We start from the raw sequence: 19317 nt of genomic DNA on the forward strand, positions 1-19317 counted from the left end.
TTCCATAACAGTGGGGCTTTGTAAGAAAAGACTCCGCCCCCTGATGTAGCCTTCACTATACGAGGTACCAGCAGATAGCCTGCACCTTTTGATCTAAGTAGGCGTGGCGGGTCATAGAGGAGCAGAAGTTCACTCAGGTACTGTGGTGCGAGACCATTTAGTGCTTTAAAGGTCAATAGTAGTATTTTATAATCAATACGAAATTTGATTGGGAGCCAATGCAGTGTGGATAAGACAGGCGTGATGTGGTCATATTTTCTAGTTCTAGTAAGGACTCTTGCTGCGGCATTTTGAACTAACTGGAGCTTGTTTATGCACTTATTGGAACATCCAGACAGTAAGGCATTACAATAATCCAACCTGGAGGTAACGAAAGCATGGACTAGTTTTTCTGCATCATGCAATGACATTAAATTTCTTATCTTTGCAATATTTCTGAGATGAAAGAAAGCTATCCGGGTGATGTTATCAATGTGAGTTTCGAATGAAAGACTGGGGTCAATAATCACTCCGAGGTCTTTTACTGCTGCACGTGAAGAAACAGAAAGGCCATCCAGAGTTACTGTGTAATCAGAAAACTTACTTCTAGCTGTATGTGGTCCTAGTACAAGTACTTCAGTCTTGTCAGAGTTAAGCAGAAGGAAATTAATAAGCATCCAGTGTCTAATGTCCTTCACACATTCCTCAATTCTATTAAGCTGGTGTCTCTCATCAGGTTTTGCAGAGACATACAACTGTGTGTCATCAGCATAACAGTGGAAACTAATACAATGTTTACGAATAATATCGCCCAGAGGTAACATATATAGAGAAAAAAGCAGTGGACCCAAGACAGAACCTTGTGGAACACCAAACTTTACCTTGGTACGTCTAGAAATATCACCATTTATATCAACATACTGATAACGATCAGTTAGATAAGACCTGAGCCAGGAGAGGGCCATTCCCTTAACTCCCACAACATTTTCTAGTCTATCCAGAAGAATGGAATGATCAATGGTATCAAATTCTGCACTAAGGTCAAGCAACACAAGTAGCGAGACACAGCCCTGATCAGACGCCAACAGTAGGTCGTTTACTACTTTAACCAGTGCTGTCTCTGTGCTATGATGAGGTCTAAATCCTGACTGATACATTTCATGGATGTTATTCCTATGTAAATATGAGCATAACTGCTGTGCCACAGCTTTTTCAAGGATCTTGGAGATAAAGGGGAGGTTTGATATTGGCCGATAATTGGACAGCTGACAGGGATCAAGGTCAGGTTTTTTAATCAGGGGTTTGATAACTGCTAGTTTAAAGGATTTGGGTACATAGCCAATCATAAGAGAAGAATTTATTATTTTTAGAAGCGGTTCAATTACTCCAGGCATTATCTGTTTGAATAGATGTGTCGGTAAGGGATCTAGTACGCAAGTTGAGGCTTTTGATGTAGAGATTAATGAAAGTAATTCAGTTTCTTTAAGGGGAGTAAAACATTCTAACTGATGATCTGATACAGTTATATTGTTAACTACAAGGTCACTTTCATTGTCTAACCTTAAATTAGTAGTTTGAATTTTTTGTCGGATATTCTCAATTTTGTCATTAAAAAAATTCATGAAGTCGTTGCTACTCCATACTGCAGGTGTGCATGTGTCTATAGTGGACTTATTCCTGGTTAATTTTGCTACAGTATTAAATAGGAATCTAGGATTATTTTTGTTATCTTCTATTAGGGAGGAGAGATATGTTGATCTTGCAGCACTAAGAGCTTTTCTATACTTCAGGAAGCTCTCCTTCCAAGCTAATTTGAACACTACCAATTTTGTTTGACGCCATTTACGTTCCAATTTTCGAGTGGTCTGTTTTAATGTGCGAGTGTCATCATTATACCAGGGTGCTAATTTTTTGTCTCTGACCATTTTCCTTTTTAGAGGAGCTACATTATCTAAAGTATGGCGGAATGTTGACTCTAAGCATTCAGTTGCCTGATCAAGTTCTGCAGGGGCTGACAGTGACCCAATCAAAGTTGACAGCTCTGGGAGATCATTTATAAAGCTCTGTGCAGTAGTTGACGTGAAAGTACGTTTAATACAGTAGCGTGGTGAGGTGCATATATTATTACTCAGACATATTTTGAATGAGATGAGACAATGATCTGAGATAACTTCAGACTGTGGAAGTATGACTATATTGTCTACGTTTAATCTGAATGTTAGTATTAGATCAAGGGTGTGACCACCATTATGGGTCGGTCCTATGACATTCTGCTTAATCCCGACTGAATCTAAGATGGACACAAATGCTGTTTTTAAAGGGTCTTCTGGGTTATCAAAGTGAATATTAAAATCTCCGACAACTAAAGCTTTGTTTAAGGAAATAACCAGATCTGAGATAAAATCTGCAAATTCAGAAAGAAACTCAGAATATGGCCCCGGGGGCCTGTAAATAATAAGCAATGGAATTAACTGGGTAGACTTATTTTTCGAGGCTACATACATTATATGAGTATGAAGAACTTCAAATGTATTAAATTTATAACCAGGTTTGTGTGTTACACCTAGATAATTGTTATAAATAACCGCGACGCCTCCTCCTCTGCCAGTTAGACGAGGCTGGTGTATATAACTGTATCCAGGAGGACTCGCTTCATTTAATGCTATATATTCATTTGGCTTAATCCATGTTTCTGTTAAACACAGTACATTAAACTCCTGATCAGTAATGAGTTCATTAACCATTAGCGCTTTAGATGTAAGAGATCTAATATTTAATAGCCCCACCTTTAGATCAAAGGTGCTGGCAGCAGCTGTACAGTCAGTCTGATCTAATTTTATATTGATTAGGTTACTGGAACAAACTCTCTGAAAATTTCTACCTTTTTGTTGAGCTCGGGGAACAGACAGTCTCGATGTAGTGGACCCTGAGTGACGACTCTGTGCAGCTAGCAGACAGTCGGTTTAGCCTGTTCGTCTGCTCCCTGGCCTTGGCTCTGGATTGTCAGAAATTAACTAGGCCTGTTCTGAGACTATGACCTATGCTGCAGGAAATGAGAGCAGCACCTTCCCGAGTGGGATGGATACCGTCCCACCCTAACAGGCCAGCAGTGCCCTCAAAATTAGCCCAATTATCTATAAAGCCCACACTGTTTTCAGAGCACCACCTGGACAGCCAGCAGTTCAGCGACCATAACCTGCTGTAAGCTACATCGCCACGCCGCATTGGGATGGGGCCAGAGCATACTACAGCATCGGACATCGCCTTCGCTAATTTAAACACCTCTACAAAGTTACTCTTAGTAACCTCAGACTGACGAAGGCGTATATCATTAGCTCCTGCATGGATAACTATCTTTGAGAACCTGTGCTTGCCTAGGACCCTAAGATTACCTGCTATGTCCGGCGCCCTGGCTCCCGGTATACACCTGACTAAAGCTGCTGGTGCCCCTAAAGGCTGAGCTAATTTCACGTGCCGTATGATAGAGTCCCCTATAACCAGAGCTCTTTCAGGTTTCTCAGTGGGTGCATCACTAAGGAGAGCAAACCTGTTCGACACGTGACGCGGAGAGGAGTGGCGCTCCCGTGGGCGAGCCTCAGCAGTAGCTTTGGCTCTACGCTTATGCCGCCGAGCCGTCACCCATTCGCCCCGCTGTAAGGGCTCTAATACCGGAGTTGGGGGATTGCTAACTCCACCTAGGGTGTCCAGACTTTCCCTAACAGAAACTACACTGTTCTCACGCTCACTAACCTGCTCTAAAGCCTGGACACGCGCTTCTAGCACTGTAATCTTCTCCGTCAGAGAGCTAACTAATCTGCACTTATCACAAGTAAAGCTAATAGAGCTATCGCTAGTGACGGAGGAAGAATGACTAAACATCCTGCACTCAGCACACTGAACAGGCTGAAGGTGTGCCATGATGAAAAGATTCACGTACCTTAAATGAAGATCTGTTGATATTAAAGCAGATCAGATGGCCTCCGCTTGTGGACTTTACACAGGAGGAGAGAAAAAGAAAGCTTCCGGTCTCGGCGTTCTTCCGAAAAAAGAAAGAGAAAAAACCGGGAAAAAAAACGAAAAAAGGAAAGCGTAAGTGAAAAGTAGAAAAATGAAAGCGACAGTATAGTAAAAATGAAGAGGATACTGGAAATTTATTTATAGAAAAAAAGTTAAAAAAGGATTAGTAATTAACGCCGGCACTCGCGGGAAAAAGGACTCGGCGCGAACAACTCAGGAAACAGGAAGTGCGTAAACCAGGAAGAGCTTAGCTTCATGCCAGAAGGTGGATCTGCTATACTACTTAAGTATTAAAAGTACATTTCCTGTCAACGCATCGTTGTATTAATGTCACAGCACTTACAAAGACTAATGCCGTTACCAAAGACAGAATTGTGAATTCACAAAATGAACGCATGCTGTGCCATCATGGTGGTTTAACGTTAAGCTAGCTAGTCAGTGAAACGCCACCTGACATGCTAGCAAACTCTTTTCAAACTCGAAATCCTATCGGGTAGCTAACGTTACTAGAAGAGAGAGATTTCTACATTGTTTATTTGCCAAGATTATGCTAAAACATATTTCTGAAAGCACTTCAGATAAGTTGACATTATTCATGTTAGCGTAATTCCGTTTTTACATGTTAACTAACGGTGTCCAAGTTAACTAGCTATGTGTTAACGTTTGCCATGGACAAGGCTATGGCATCTTGGCAGGCAAATCCATAGAAAGTCATTTGACTAACCAGACTGCATAACTATTGCAACGTTATCACTAGCTCTAAAAGCACGTAAAACTTCGTTGCAAGTTTTCTCTTGGAATAAAACGTTTACATACCTCAATATGTTTCCGCAGGTTGGACGGCGAGTTTTTGTAGGCCATGACGTCATTTGTTTTTGGCAAACAAAGCAAACGTTTAAAACGAAATGAATCTTTAATCCTTTCAGAAAACTGAAACATGGGTTCTAGCTATAGCCATGAGTGTGTGCATTTCCCAGAAGAACCGCCTCCTTCCATTCTGCCATCAACTGATCATGTTAAATAATGCTGCGGAGAAATCATTGATCTTGATTTTATACAGTCTATGGATGTGACGTGACCCTAGTGATTTACTGATAGGCTGTCTCAGTGTCACCTGTGAAAAAAATCACGTTTTAGAAAAGAAAACAAAAAGCATCCACTTTCAAAGCTGCTTCATAGTAACGAGTAACAAGGACCTTGATGATAATGTAGTGGAGTGAAGAGTACGATATTTGTCTTTCAAATGTAGTGAAGTTAAAGTCATACGTTTGCAAAAAAAAAATACTCCAGTAAAGTACAGATACTCAAAGTGTACTTAAGTACAGTACTCAAGTAAATGTACTTCATTACTGTCCACCTCTGGTGGTCCATAATATCAGTAAAGATTCAGAGAATCTGGAGAAATCTCTGTGTGCAAGAGACAAGGCTGAAAACTGACATTGGATGCCAGTGATCTTCAGGCCGTCAGGAGACACTGCATTAAAAGCAGACACGTGTCTGTAGTGGAAATCACTGTATGGGCTCAGGAACACTTCAGAAAACCATCATCTGTGAAAACAGTTTATTACTGCATCCACAAATGCAAGTTAAAACCAGATATAAATAATATCCAGAAACACCGCTGCCTTCTCTGGGCCTGAGCTCTTTTACAGTGGACTGAGGCGAAGTGGAAAACTGTCCTGAGGTCTGACAAATCAAAAGTAGAAATTCTTTTTAGAAATCATGGACACCACATCCTCCAGGCTAAAGAGGAGAGGGACCATCTGACTTATCAATACACAGCCCAAAAGCCAACATCTGTGATGGTACGAGGGTGCATTAGTGCACATGATATGGGGAGCTTGTACATCTGTAGGGCTTTCCCCAGAAAAAAATACCAGAGCTGCGCTACTGATGTGGAACCCAGCCTGTAAGCCTGCTACAGGGGTCTGGGGACATGCTCCCCTGGAAAATTTTGAAATTAGAGACTTCAAATGGTGCATTCTGGTGGCGTCTAGGGCTGATTTAGGCACAATTCAACATTTATTAAATTTGCTGTTTTTTACCTTGTCAAATATGCAAGGGGCAAAATTAGATTTGAAATGAAAATGCTGGAAACGGTCAATTCAGAGAGAAATTTAATTTTATTGCACAACAAAAAATGCATAATATTGAACAATATAGCACGCCTCTTCATTTTCCAATGCCAGGAACAGAATCGAGGTCAAATCACACAACAGCGCCATCTAGTGACCAGTGCCTAGAATGTGGTTTTATGTATGGTTGCGAATGGCAGTCAGTGCACGCAGCAAAACCCTTTTATTTTCACTTCTGGGCTGAGTACCAGTATAATCTAGACCTATATATTACAATATCTTCCTATTTCTATAGTTATTACTCATTTTCAAAGGGCAATAGGAGATATTTAGGTGTGGAAAGTACTCTGCATTTTACAGTTTATGGTATTCAGTCTTTCGGACGTCATGGGCTGTCCCCTTCCAGAGTTGTCATCTGTTTGGTTTACACGTCTCTTTCCGCAGGTTACTCCGGCAGTTGGAAACTTTCTCGTTGAGGTTTTCATAATCAGTTGTAATCCACCTATGGGTGATTAGCCCAAGGGCTTCGCGTGCACCAATTAGCCTCAGGGATTGTGGACGTACTCCATGTTGCCCTGAGTTCACCCCTGCACCACGATGAGGCACACTGACCGAGGACAGTGTGGGGACTGCAGCGATGCTGCAAGCTCCCTAGGTGCTCCGACTTCGCAGGGGTTTACAGTTTATGGTATTGAGATTTTTTTTTTGTGCGTGTGTGCAAGTGACAGCGCGGCGCTGACGTTACACAACACAGCAGAGCACTGCGTATCCACGCTTTGGGGGAAACTCCTGATCTAGGAAGGCATCATTAATGCTGAATGATATAAACACGTTTCGGAGCAATATGCTGCCTTCCTTCTTTCAGCATGACAATACCCAACCACTTTCTGCACATATTAAAACTGCATGGTTCTGTAGTAAAAGAGTCTGGGTGCTAAACTGGCTTGCTGCAGTCCAGAGCTGTCTCCCATTTAAAACATTTGGCCCATTATAAAGCACAAAATATGACAAGGGAGACCCGAACTGTGCAGCAACTGAAATTGTATATCAGGCAAGAATGGGACATTTCTTTTTCAAAACTACAGCAATTGGTCTCCTCAGTTCCCAAACGTTTACAGAGTGTTGCTAAAAATAGAAGTGATGCAACACAGTGGTAAACATGCCCCGTCTCAACTTTTCTCAAATGTGTTGCTGACACCAAATTCAAAATGAGCATATATTTTTCAAAAAACAATTACATTTCTCAGTTTCAACATTTGATATCTTGTCTTTGTACTATTTTCAATAAAGTATAGGGGTTCCATGATTTTGCAAATCTTCACGTTCTGTTTTTATTTACAGTTTACACAGCGTTCCAACCTTTTTGGAATTGGGGTTGTACACACCTGACTTCACACCCTCCTGTCAAGACACACACACACACACACACACACACACACACCATGACATTGTGTACCTGTCCAGGTTGGTCAGATGGGCAGTGTTAATTCTCCACACAACACCCTATAGTATCTCTGTTACTTGGTTCAATTGAAGCCACACCCCTACACCAGTGCTCACTGACCATGCCCTTATGATTTCCAAACACCAGCTTGTAATTCAGAACAAAAGAGTACTAACATTTGTGTGTGCCATATGCTGCAAGTCACTGTACTCAGAACAAGCTAGAAATTTCCAAATTGAGTTTCCGGAGTCTAATCTAAACATGTTCTAGTCCTTTGTCTCGGAAGAAAATGGACGCCGAGAACAAGGTCACATTTGTATGGCTTGTCTTTGAATTTTATAAACATTTAAAGAAGATCTACATTATTTTTTCCCTGCATGATTAGCTATCAGAAAAGACAGTATAAGAGGTTAATTTTCTCATTCATCTTTGCTCATGAATTTTATGTAACGATGGTATTATTACATTACATTAGTAAAATTGGGCTGAATTCAACAGAATTATATTAGAAATGTAACTTGCACATTTTCATAATACAAAAACTTATTCTCAAAGATTCTTTATTGTCAATTCGCTATATAACCAGGACATATAGGAGAATCGAAATGCCGTTTCTCTCTCACCTTACTTGTAAAAAACAGATAAAGATGACACAAAAAAATTAAGAAAACAATATATATAAATATTTATAAATATAGAGAAATTAAGAAAAACAATATATATAAATATAGATTAAAAATACACTCTAAAATCAATGTACAAAATAGCAGTAGTGCAAATACAGTACAATATCTAACGGAGAAGGTGCTAGAAGAGCAGCTTATGAGGTGTATATGAACAGTAGTGCAAATGAGCAATAGCAGCAGATACAGCAGTAATGCTAATGTTTGTGGTGTGATGTGCAAACGGATGAGGTAGTTTTCTTGTGTGAATGAATGTGTTACAGACCAGGGGTAGGTAGTGGACAGAGTTCAGCATCCTGACAGCCTGGTGGATGAAGCTGTTCAGCAGTCTTGTGGAGCAGGCCCGGAGGCTCCGGTACCTTTTCCCTGAGGGCAGGAGGCTGAAGAGTGAGTGTGAAGGGTGGGAGGTGTCACCAGCGATGCTGAGGGCTCTGCGGGTGAGACGGGAGTGATAGATGTCCGTAAGGGAGGGCTGAGGGGTACTGATGATCTTGCTGGCCATGTTCACTATGCATTGCAGAGCCTTCTGGCAGGAGGCACTGAAGCCTCCGTACCACGCAGTGATGCAGCCAGTGAGGACACTCTCAAAGGTGGCCCTGTAGAATGAGCACATGATGGGGGGGGACTCGTGCACTCCTCAGTTTGCAGAGGAAGTAGAGGCGAGTTTGAGCCTTCTTGGCCAGTGATGTGGTGTTGTTGGACCAGGAGAGGTCCTCAGCGATGTGCACCCCTAGGAATTTGGTGCTGCTCACTAGGGTTATGACTCTGAAAGTGTTTTCAAAATTTCTACTTTCCTGATGTTGCATTTGGTGAACTTTTACTCATACATTACTTTTTTGAAGTTATTTTTATTGGGTCATGCAAAAACCTCCCGCACCCAACATCACCTCAGTTTTGATAAATACATGTATATTAAATAAATAAATCATGATTATAAAATAAATTCATTGAAAGATGTGTAAAGTACTTTTATATAACAATAAATTGCTTAACAATTGTTATAATAATTATAATTGTACTTTACACATCTTTCAATGAATTTATTTTATAATCATGATTTATTTATTTAATATACATGTATTTATCAAAAGTGAGGTGATGTTGGGTGCGGGAGGTTTTTGCATGACCCAATAAAAATAACTTCAAAAAAGTAATATATGAGTAAAAGTTCACCAAATGCAACATCAGGAAAGTAGAAATTTTTAAAACACTTATACAGTCATAACCCTACTGCTCACCCTCTCCACTGCAGCACCATGGTTGGAGGGGGATGCTGTGAGTGACCCCTCCTGAAGTCGACTACAATCTCTTTGGTCTTTTCCACGTTCAGGAAGAGATTGTGGTCTTTACTCCACTCGACCAGTTGGCTCACTTCATTCCTGAGGTGAGGGCTGGGTGGAGAGCAGCGGAGATAGCGTCCTTTATGGACCTGTTTGACCTATGTGCAAACTGGAATGGGTCATGAGAGGGAGGGAGAATGGACTTGATGTTCTGCATGACCAGTCACTCAAAGCACTTCATGATGATGGAAGTCAGTGCTACGGGCTGATAGTTATTATAGCTAGATGGGAGGGGCTTCTTTGGCACTGGTATTATGGTTGTAGCTTTGAAACATGTGGGGACAACAGCTTGGTTCAGGGAGATGTTAAAGATGTCAGTGAGGACATCCGTGAGCTCCATGGTACAGTCCTTCAGAACACGACCAGGTATGTTGTCTGGTTCAGCTGCCTTACGTGGGTTGATCCTGGGAGAGGGTCCTCTCCACGCTGGCTGGATCCAGACATACGGCCTGTTCATCCAGGGGAGGAGTGGTCTTCTGTGCTGGTGTGTTTGTTTTGTGTTTCAAAGCGTCCAAAGAAGTCATTTAGGCAGTTTAGCAATGTCAAGTCAAGTTTATTTGTATAGCACCTTTAACAATAAACATTGCCGCAAAGCAGCTTTACACAATTTGAACGACTTAAAACATGAGCTAATTTTATCCGTAATCTATCCCCAATGAGCAAGCCTGTGGCGACGGTGGCAAGGAAAAACTCCCTCAGACAACATGAGGAAGAAACCTCGAGAGGAACCAGACTCAAAAGGGAACCCATCCTCATTTGAGCAACAACAGACAACATGACTATAATATTAACAGTTTTAACAAGAAGTCAGTTTCGTTGATGTTATAAACTCTTCACTGATGGAAACTTGAGTGCAAAACTGTTCATGACAACTGCAGTCCTAAAGTTAGCAAGTCAACTGTAGTCCTCAGCCATAAAAGCATTACTGTAAGAGTCCAGAGCATCTTCCAAGTGTGACTTTCAACTGTCCATATGGGGCCGTCCTCCACAGGAGCGATGCGATGAGACTCCAACCAGACACAGGGCACCAGGATGGATCAGGCAGGTCTGAGGAGCAGAAGAGGTTCAGCATCTCGATCCCAGGACCGACATGTAACTCAGAGGGACAGATTTGGGGGGAGAGAGAGAGGGAGAGAAAACACAGGTTGTTAGATATGCCCAATGTCACCTGAATAAGTAGGAACAGTATACATATTGCACTGAGTACAAGCAGGGACTCCGGCAACTAACTATGACAGCATAACTAAAAGGGGAGAGCCAGAAGGTAACACAGGCATGAGGGAGCCCCGGGACATAAAGCAGCAGCCACTACACCGTCAACAAACTCAAGTGAGCAAGCAACTGGGGACTGACAGCATCCATACATCCCAGTTTACCAAAACACTCTGTCTGAGGATCCTCCAGATCTACACCTTTACCTCATAACCACCATTAACAAAAGGCTTGACTAAACAGATATGTTTTCAGCCGAGACTTGAACACTGAGACTGTGTCTGATTCCCGAACATTACTTGGAAGGCTGTTCCATAACTGTGGGGCTTTGTAAGAAAAGGCCCCTGATGTAGCCTTCACTATACGAGGTACCAGCAGATAGCCTGCACCTTTTGATCTAAGTAGGCGTGGCAGGTCATAGAGGACCAGAAGTTCACTCAGGTACTGTGGTGCGAGACCGTTTAGTGCTTTTAAAGGTCAATAGTAGTATTTTATAATCAATACGAAATTTGATTGGGAGCCAATGCAGTGTGGATAAGACAGGGGTGATATGGTCATATTTTCTAGTTCTAGTAAGGACTCTTGCTGCTGCATTTTGAACTAACTGGAGCTTGTTTATGCACTTATTGGAACATCCAGACAGTAAGGCATTACAAAAATCCAACCTGGAGGTAACAAAAGCATGGACTAGTTTTTCCGCGTCATGTAGTGACATTAAATTTCTTATCTTTGCAATATTTCTGAGATGAAAGAAAGCTATCCGGGTAATGTTATAAATGTGAGTTTCGAATGAAAGACTGGGGTCAATAATCACCCCGAGGTCTTTTACTGCTGCACGTGAAGGAACAGAAAGGCCATCCAGAGTTACTGTGTAATCAGAAAACTTACTTCTAGCTGCATGTGGTCCGAGTACAAGTACTTCAGTCTTGTCAGAGTTAAGCAGAAGGAAGTTAATAAGCATCCAGTGTCTAATGTCCTTTATACATTCCTCAGGTTTTGCAGAAACGTACAACTGTGTGTCATCAGCATAACAGTGGAAACTAATACAATGTTTACGAATAATATCACCCGGAGGTAACATATATAAAGAAAAAAGCAGTGGACCCAAGACAGAACCTTGTGGAACACCAAACTTTACTTCAGTACGTCTAGAAATATCACCATTTATATCAACATACTGATAGCGATCAGTTAAATAAGAGCTGAGCCAGGAGATGGCCGTTCCCTTAACTCCCACAACATTGTGACGCCTCGGCGACATAAGCGTAGAGCCAAAGCTACCGCTGAGGCTCGCCCACGGGAGCACCACTCCTCTCCGTGTCACGTGTCGAACAGGTTTGCTCTCCTTAGTGATGCACCCACTGAGAAACCTGAAAGAGCTCTGGTTATAGGGGACTCTATCATACGGCACGTGAAATTAGCTCAGCCTTTAGGGGCACCAGCAGCTTTAGTCAGGTGTATACCGGGAGCCAGGGTGCCGGACATAGCAGGTAATCTTAGGGTCCTAGGCAAGCACAGGTTCTCAAAGATAGTTATCCATGCAGGAGCTAATGATATACGCCTTCGTCAGTCTGAGGTTACTAAGAGTAACTTTGTAGAGGTGTTTAAATTAGCGAAGGCGATGTCCGATGCTGTAGTATGCTCTGGCCCCATCCCAATGCGGCGTGGCGATGTAGCTTACAGCAGGTTATGGTCGCTGAACTGCTGGCTGTCCAGGTGGTGCTCTGAAAACAGTGTGGGCTTTATAGATAATTGGGCTAATTTTGAGGGCACTGCTGGCCTGTTAGGGCGGGAAGGTGTCCATCCCACTCGGGAAGGTGTCCATCCCACTCGGGAAGGTGTCCATCCCACTCGGGAAGGTGTCCATCCCACTCGGGAAGGTGTCCATCCCACTCGGGAAGGTGCTGCTCTCATTTCCTGCAGCATAGGTCAGAGTCTCAGAACAGGCCTAGTTAATTTCTGACAATCCAGAGCCAAGGCCAGGGAGCAGACGAACAGGCTAAACCGACTGTCTGCTAGCTGCACAGAGTCGTCACTCAGGGTCCACTACATCGAGACTGTGTCTGTTCCCCGAGCTCAACAAAAAGGTAGAAATTTTCAGACAGTTTTGTTCCAGTAACCTAATCAATATAAAATTAGATCATACTGACTGTACAGCTGCTGCCAGCACCTTTGATCTAAAGGTGGGGCTATTAAATATTAGATCTCTTACATCTAAAGCGCTAATGGTTAATGAACTCATTACTGATCAGGAGTTTAATGTACTTTGTTTAACTGAAACATGGATTAAGCCAAATGAATATATAGCATTAAATGAAGCGAGTCCTCCTGGATACAGTTATATACACCAGCCTCGTCTAACTGGCAGAGGAGGAGGCGTCGCGGTTATTTATAACGATTATCTAGGTGTAACACACAAACCTGGTTATAAATTTAATACATTCGAAGTTCTTCATACTCATATAATGTATGTAGCCTCGAAAAATAAGTCTACCTAGTTAATTCCATTGCTTATTATTTACAGGCCCCCGGGGCCATATTCTGAGTTTCTTTCTGAATTTGCAGATTTTATCTCAGATCTGGTTATTTCCTTAGACAAAGCTTTAGTTGTCGGAGATTTTAATATTCACTTCGATAACCCAGAAGACCCTTTAAAAACAGCGTTTGTGTCCGTCTTAGATTCAGTCGGGATTAAGCAGAATGTCATAGGACTGACCCATAATGGTGGTCACACCCTTTATCTAATACTAACATTCAGATTAAACGTAGACAATATAGTCATACTTCCACAGTCTGAAGTTATCTCAGATCATTGTCTCATCTCATTCAAAATATGTCTGAGTAATAATATATGCACCTCACCACGCTACTGTATTAAACGTACTTTCACGTCAACTACTGCACAGAGCTTTATAAATGATCTCCCAGAGCTGTCAACTTTGATTGGGTCACTGTCAGCCCCTGCAGAACTTGATCAGGCAACTGAATGCTTAGAGTCAACATTCCGCCATACTTTAGATAATGTAGCTCCTCTAAAAAGGAAAATGGTCAGAGACAAAAAATTAGCACCCTGGTATAATGATGACACTCGCACATTAAAACAGACCACTCAAAAATTGGAACGTAAATGGCGTCAAACAAAATTGGTAGTGTTCAAATTAGCGTGGAAGGAGAGCTTCGTGAAGTATAGAAAAGCTCTTAGTGCTGCGAGATCAACATATTTCTCCTCCCTAATAGAAGATAACAAAAATAATCCTAGATTCCTATTTAATACTGTAGCAAAATTAACCAGGAATAAGTCCACTATAGACACATGCACACCTGCAGTATGTAGTAGCAACGACTTCATGAATTTTTTTAATGACAAAATTGAGAATATCCGACAAAAAATTCAAACTACTAATTTAAGGTTAGACAATGAAAGTGACCTTGTAGTTAACAATATAACTGTATCAGATCATCAGTTAGAATGTTTTACTCCCCTAAAAGAAACTGAATTACTTTCATTAATCTCTACATCAAAAGCCTCAACTTGCGTACTAGATCCCTTACCTACACATCTATTCAAACAGATAATGCCTGGAGTAATTGAACCGCTTCTAAAAATAATAAATTCTTCTCTTATGATTGGCTATGTACCCAAATCCTTTAAACTAGCAGTTATCAAACCCCTGATTAAAAAACCTGACCTTGATCCCTGTCAGCTGTCCAATTATCGGCCAATATCAAACCTCCCGTTTATCTCCAAGATTCTTGAAAAAGCTGTGGCACAGCAGTTATGCTCATATTTACATAGGAATAACATCCATGAAATGTATCATTAAGATTTTAGACCTCATCATAGCACAGAGACAGCACTGGTTAAAGTAGTAAACGACCTACTGTTGGCGTCTGATCAGGGCTGTGTCTCGCTACTTGTGTTGCTTGACCTTAGTGCAGCATTTGATACCATTGATCATTCCATTCTTCTGGATAGACTAGAAAATGTTGTGGGAGTTAAGGGAATGGCCCTCTCCTGGCTCAGGTCTTATCTAACTGATCGTTATCAGTATGTTGATATAAATGGTGATATTTCTAGACGTACCGAGGTAAAGTTTGGTGTTCCACAAGGTTCTGTCTTGGGTCCACTGCTTTTTTCTCTATATATGTTACCTCTGGGCGATATTATTCGTAAACATTGTATTAGTTTCCACTGTTATGCTGATGACACACAGTTGTATGTCTCTGCAAAACCTGATGAGAGACACCAGCTTAATAGAATTGAGGAATGTGTTAAGGACATTAGACACTGGATGCTTATTAATTTCCTTCTGCTTAACTCTGACAAGACTGAAGTACTTGTACTCGGACCACATACAGCTAGAAGTAAGTTTTCTGATTACACAGTGACTCTGGATGGCCTTTCTGTTTCTTCACGTGCAGCAGTAAAAGACCTCGGAGTGATTATTGACCCCAGTCTTTCATTCGAAACTCACATTGATAACGTCACCCGGATAGCTTTCTTTCATCTCAGAAATATTGCAAAGATAAGAAATTTAATGTCATTGCATGATGCAGAAAAACTAGTCCATGCTTTCGTTCCCTCCAGGTTGGATTATTGTAATGCCTTACTTTCTGGATGTCCCAATAAGTGCATAAACAAGCTCCAGTTAGTTCAAAATGCAGCAGCAAGAGTCCTTACTAGAACTAGAAAATATGACCGCATCACGCCTGTCTTATCCACACTGCATTGGCTCCCAATCAAATTTCGTATTGATTATAAAATACTACTATTGACCTTTAAAGCACTAAGTGGTCTCACACCACAGTACCTGAGTGAACTTCTGCTCCTTTATGACCCGCCACGCCTACTTAGATCAAAAGGTGCAGGCTATCTGCTGGTACCTCGTATAGTGAAGGCTACATCAGGGGGCAGAGCCTTTTCTTACAAAGCCCCACTGTTATGGAACAGCCTTCCAAGTAATGTTCGGGAATCAGACACAGTCTCAGCATTTAAGTCTAGGCTGAAAACATATCTCTTTAGTCAAGCCTTTTGTTAATGGTGTTTATGAGGTAAAGGTGTAGATCTGGAGGGTCCTCAGACAGTGTTTTGGTAAACTGGGATGTATGGATGCTGTCAGTCCCCACTCGCTTGCTCACTCGAGTTTGTTGACGGTGCAGTGGCTGGCTGCTTTATGTCCCGGGGCCCCTCATGCCTGTGTTACCTTCTGGCTCTCTCCTTTTATTTATGCTGTCATAGTTAGTTGCCGGAGTCCCTGCTTGTACTCGGTGCAATATGTATACTGTTCCTACTTATTCAGGTGACACTGGGCATACCTAACCACCTGTGTTTTCTTTCCCTCCCCCCCACCCCAAATCTGTCCCTCTGAGTTACATGGAGTCAACAGGAAATCTTTTGGTGGAGACGGTGGAGACCTCGACTGGCTATCGTAGCCTGCAGGGAATCGGCCGTCAGACTTCTGTCGCATGTCCCAGACCCGGTGAAATGTAACTGAATTGTCTTGGCCAGCCCTAAGGGTCCCATCTGCATCTCATCATTGCTGAGGAGTGTGCTCCCATCACCCAATCAAGCATCCAGCCAGAGCAGGTCATGATATATTTTAGATATATTTTACCATATTAACATGCCATTGTTGTGTGTTATGCCTGATGTAAAGACTCTCGTCTCTGTGAGCCTACCACACAGATTTAATACTTGTCATTTTTAGGGCATACCTAACAACGTGTTTTCTTTCTCTTCCCCCCCCCCCCCCCCCCCCCCCCCCAATCTGTCCCTCTGAGTTACATGTTGATCCTGGGATTGAGATGCTGGCCTCTTCTGCTCCTCGGACCTGCTTGATCCATCCTCGTGCCCTGTGTCTGGTCAGAGTTTTATCGCACCGCTCCTGTGAAGGACGGCCCCATGAGGACAGTTGAGGGTTATACCTGTTAAAACTGTTAATATTATAGTCAGGCTGTCTGTTGTTGCCCAAATGAGGATGGGTTCCCTTTTGAGTCTGGTTCCTCTCAAGGTTTCTTCCTCATGTTGTCTGAGGGAGTTTTTCCTTGCCACCGTCGCCACAGGCTTGCTCATTGGGGATAGATTAGGGATAAAATTAGCTCATGTTTTAAGTCGTTCAAATTCTGTAAAGCTGCTTTGCGACAATGTTTATTGTTAAAAGCGCTATACAAATAAACTTGATTTGATTTGATTTTCTAGTCAATCCAGAAGAATGGAATGATCAATGGTATCAAATGCTGCACTAAGGTCAAGCAACACAAGCAGCGAGACACAGCCCTGATCAGACGCCAACAGTAGGTCGTTTACTACTTTAACCAGAGCTGTCTCTGTGCTATGATGAGGTCTAAATCCTGACTGATACATTTCATGGATGTTATTCCTATGTAAATATGAGCATAACTGCTGTGCCACAGCTTTTTCAAGGATCTTGGAGATAAAGGGGAGGTTTGATATTGGCCGATAATTGGACAGCTGACAGGGATCAAGGTCAGGTTTTTTAATCAGGGGTTTGATAACTGCTGGTTTAAAGGATTTGGGTACATCGCCGATCGTAAGAGAAGAATTTATTATTTTTAGAAGTGGTTCAATGACTTCAAGTATTATCTGTTTGAATAGACGTGTAGGTAAGGGATCTAGTACGCAAGTTGAGGCTTTTGATGCCGAGATTAATGAAAGTAATTCAGTTTATTTTAGGGGAGTAAAACATTCTAATTGATGATCTGATACAGTTATATTGTTAACTACAGGGTCACTTACATTGTCTGACCTTTAAATTAGTAGTTTGAATTTTTTGTCGGATATTCTCAATTTTGTCATTAAAAAAATTCATGAAATTGTTGCTACTCCATACTGCAGGTGTGCATGTGTCTATAGTGGACTTATTCCTGGTTAATTTTGCTACACTATTAAATAGGAATCTAGGATTATTTTTGTTATCTTCTATTAGGGAGGAGAGATATGTTGATCTCGCAGCACTAAGAGCTTTTCTATACTTCAGGAAGCTCTCCTTCCACGCTAATTTGAACACTACCAATTTTGTTTGACGCCATTTATGTTCTAATTTTCGAGTGGTCTGTTTTAATGTGCGAGTGTCATCATTATACCAGGGTGCTAATTTTTTGTCTGACCATTTTCCTTTTAAGAGGATCTATATAATCTCAGGTATGGCAGAACGTTGACTCTAAGCATTCAGTTGCCTGATCGAGTTCTGCAGGGGCTGACAGTGACCCAATCAAAGTTGATAACTCTGGGAGATCATTTATAAAGCTCTGTGCAGTAGTTGACGCGAATGTACGTTTAATACAGTAGCGTGGTGAGGTGCATATATTATTACTCAGACATAGTTTGAATGAGATGAGATAATGATCTGAGATAACTTCAGACTGTGGAAGTGTGACTATATTTTCCATGTTTAACCCGAATGTTAGTATTAGATCGAGGGTGTGACCACCATTATGGGTCGGTCCTATGACACTCTGATTAATCCCTACTGAATCTAAAATGGACACAAATGCTGTTTTTAAAGGGTCTTCTGGGTTATCAAAGTGAATATTAAAATCTCCGACAACTAAAGCTTTGTCTAAGGAAATAACCAGATCTGAGATAAAATCTGCAAATTCAGAAAGAAACCCAGAATATGGCCCCGGGGGCCTGTAAATAATAAGTAACGCAATTAACTGGGTAGACTTATTTTTCGAGGCTACATACATTATATGAGTATGAAGAACTTCAAATGTATTAAATTTATAACCAGGTTTGTGTGTTACACCTAGATAATCGTTATAAATAACCGTGACGCCTCCTCCTCTGCCAGTTAGACGAGGCTGGTGTATATAACTGTATCCAGGAGGACTCGCTTCATTTAATGCTATATATTCATTTGTCTTAATCCATGTTTCAGTTAAACAAAGTACATTAAACTCCTGATCAGTAATGAGTTCATTAACCATTAGCGCTTTAAATGTAAGAGATCTAATATTTAATAGCCCCACCTTTAGATCAAAGTGCTGGCAGCAGCTGTACAGTCAGTATGATCTAATTTTATATTGATTAGGTTACTGGAACAAACTCTCTGAATATTTCTACCTTTTTGTTGAGCTCGGGGAACAGACACAGTCTCGATGTAGTGGACCCTGAGTGACGACTCTGTGCAGCTAGCAGATAGTCGGTTTAGCCTGTTCGTCTGCTCCCTGGCCTTGGCTCTGGATTGTCAGAAATTAACTAGGCCTGTTCTGAGACTCTGACCTATGCTGCAGGAAATGAGAGCAGCGCCTTCCCGAGTGGGATGGATACCGTCCCGCCCTAACAGGCCAGCAGTGCCCTCAAAATTAGCCCAATTATCTATAAAGCCCACACTGTTGTCAGAGCACCACCTGGACAGCCAGCAGTTCAGCGACCATAACCTGCTGTAAGCTACATCGCCATGCCGTGTTGGGATGGGGCCAGAGCATACTACAGCATCGGACATCGCCTTCGCTAATTTAAACACCTCTACAAAGTTACTCTTAGTAACCTCAGACTGACAAAGGCGTATATCATTAGCTCCTGCATGGATAACTATCTTTGA

The 19317-nt window shown here is 41.8% G+C and overlaps 2 protein-coding genes across 3 annotated transcripts in view; one reads left to right on the forward strand and one right to left on the reverse strand.

The window, feature by feature from the left end:
- Positions 1–19317, reverse strand: part of ggctb (gamma-glutamylcyclotransferase b) — a 47474-nt gene that overhangs the window by 25586 nt on the left and 2571 nt on the right. The window contains 2 exon segments of the mRNA XM_060900631.1: positions 7519–7575; positions 7577–7686. Of these exon segments, the coding sequence (XP_060756614.1) occupies positions 7519–7575; positions 7577–7686 (167 nt within the window).
- The window catches only part of LOC132867564 (sodium- and chloride-dependent transporter XTRP3-like), a 99735-nt gene that overhangs the window by 16461 nt on the left and 63957 nt on the right, over positions 1–19317 (forward strand). The gene's annotated exons all lie outside the window — the stretch shown is intronic.

This window comes from Neoarius graeffei, chromosome 19 (assembly GCF_027579695.1).
Source record: "Neoarius graeffei isolate fNeoGra1 chromosome 19, fNeoGra1.pri, whole genome shotgun sequence".
Classification (NCBI taxonomy): domain Eukaryota; kingdom Metazoa; phylum Chordata; class Actinopteri; order Siluriformes; family Ariidae; genus Neoarius; species Neoarius graeffei.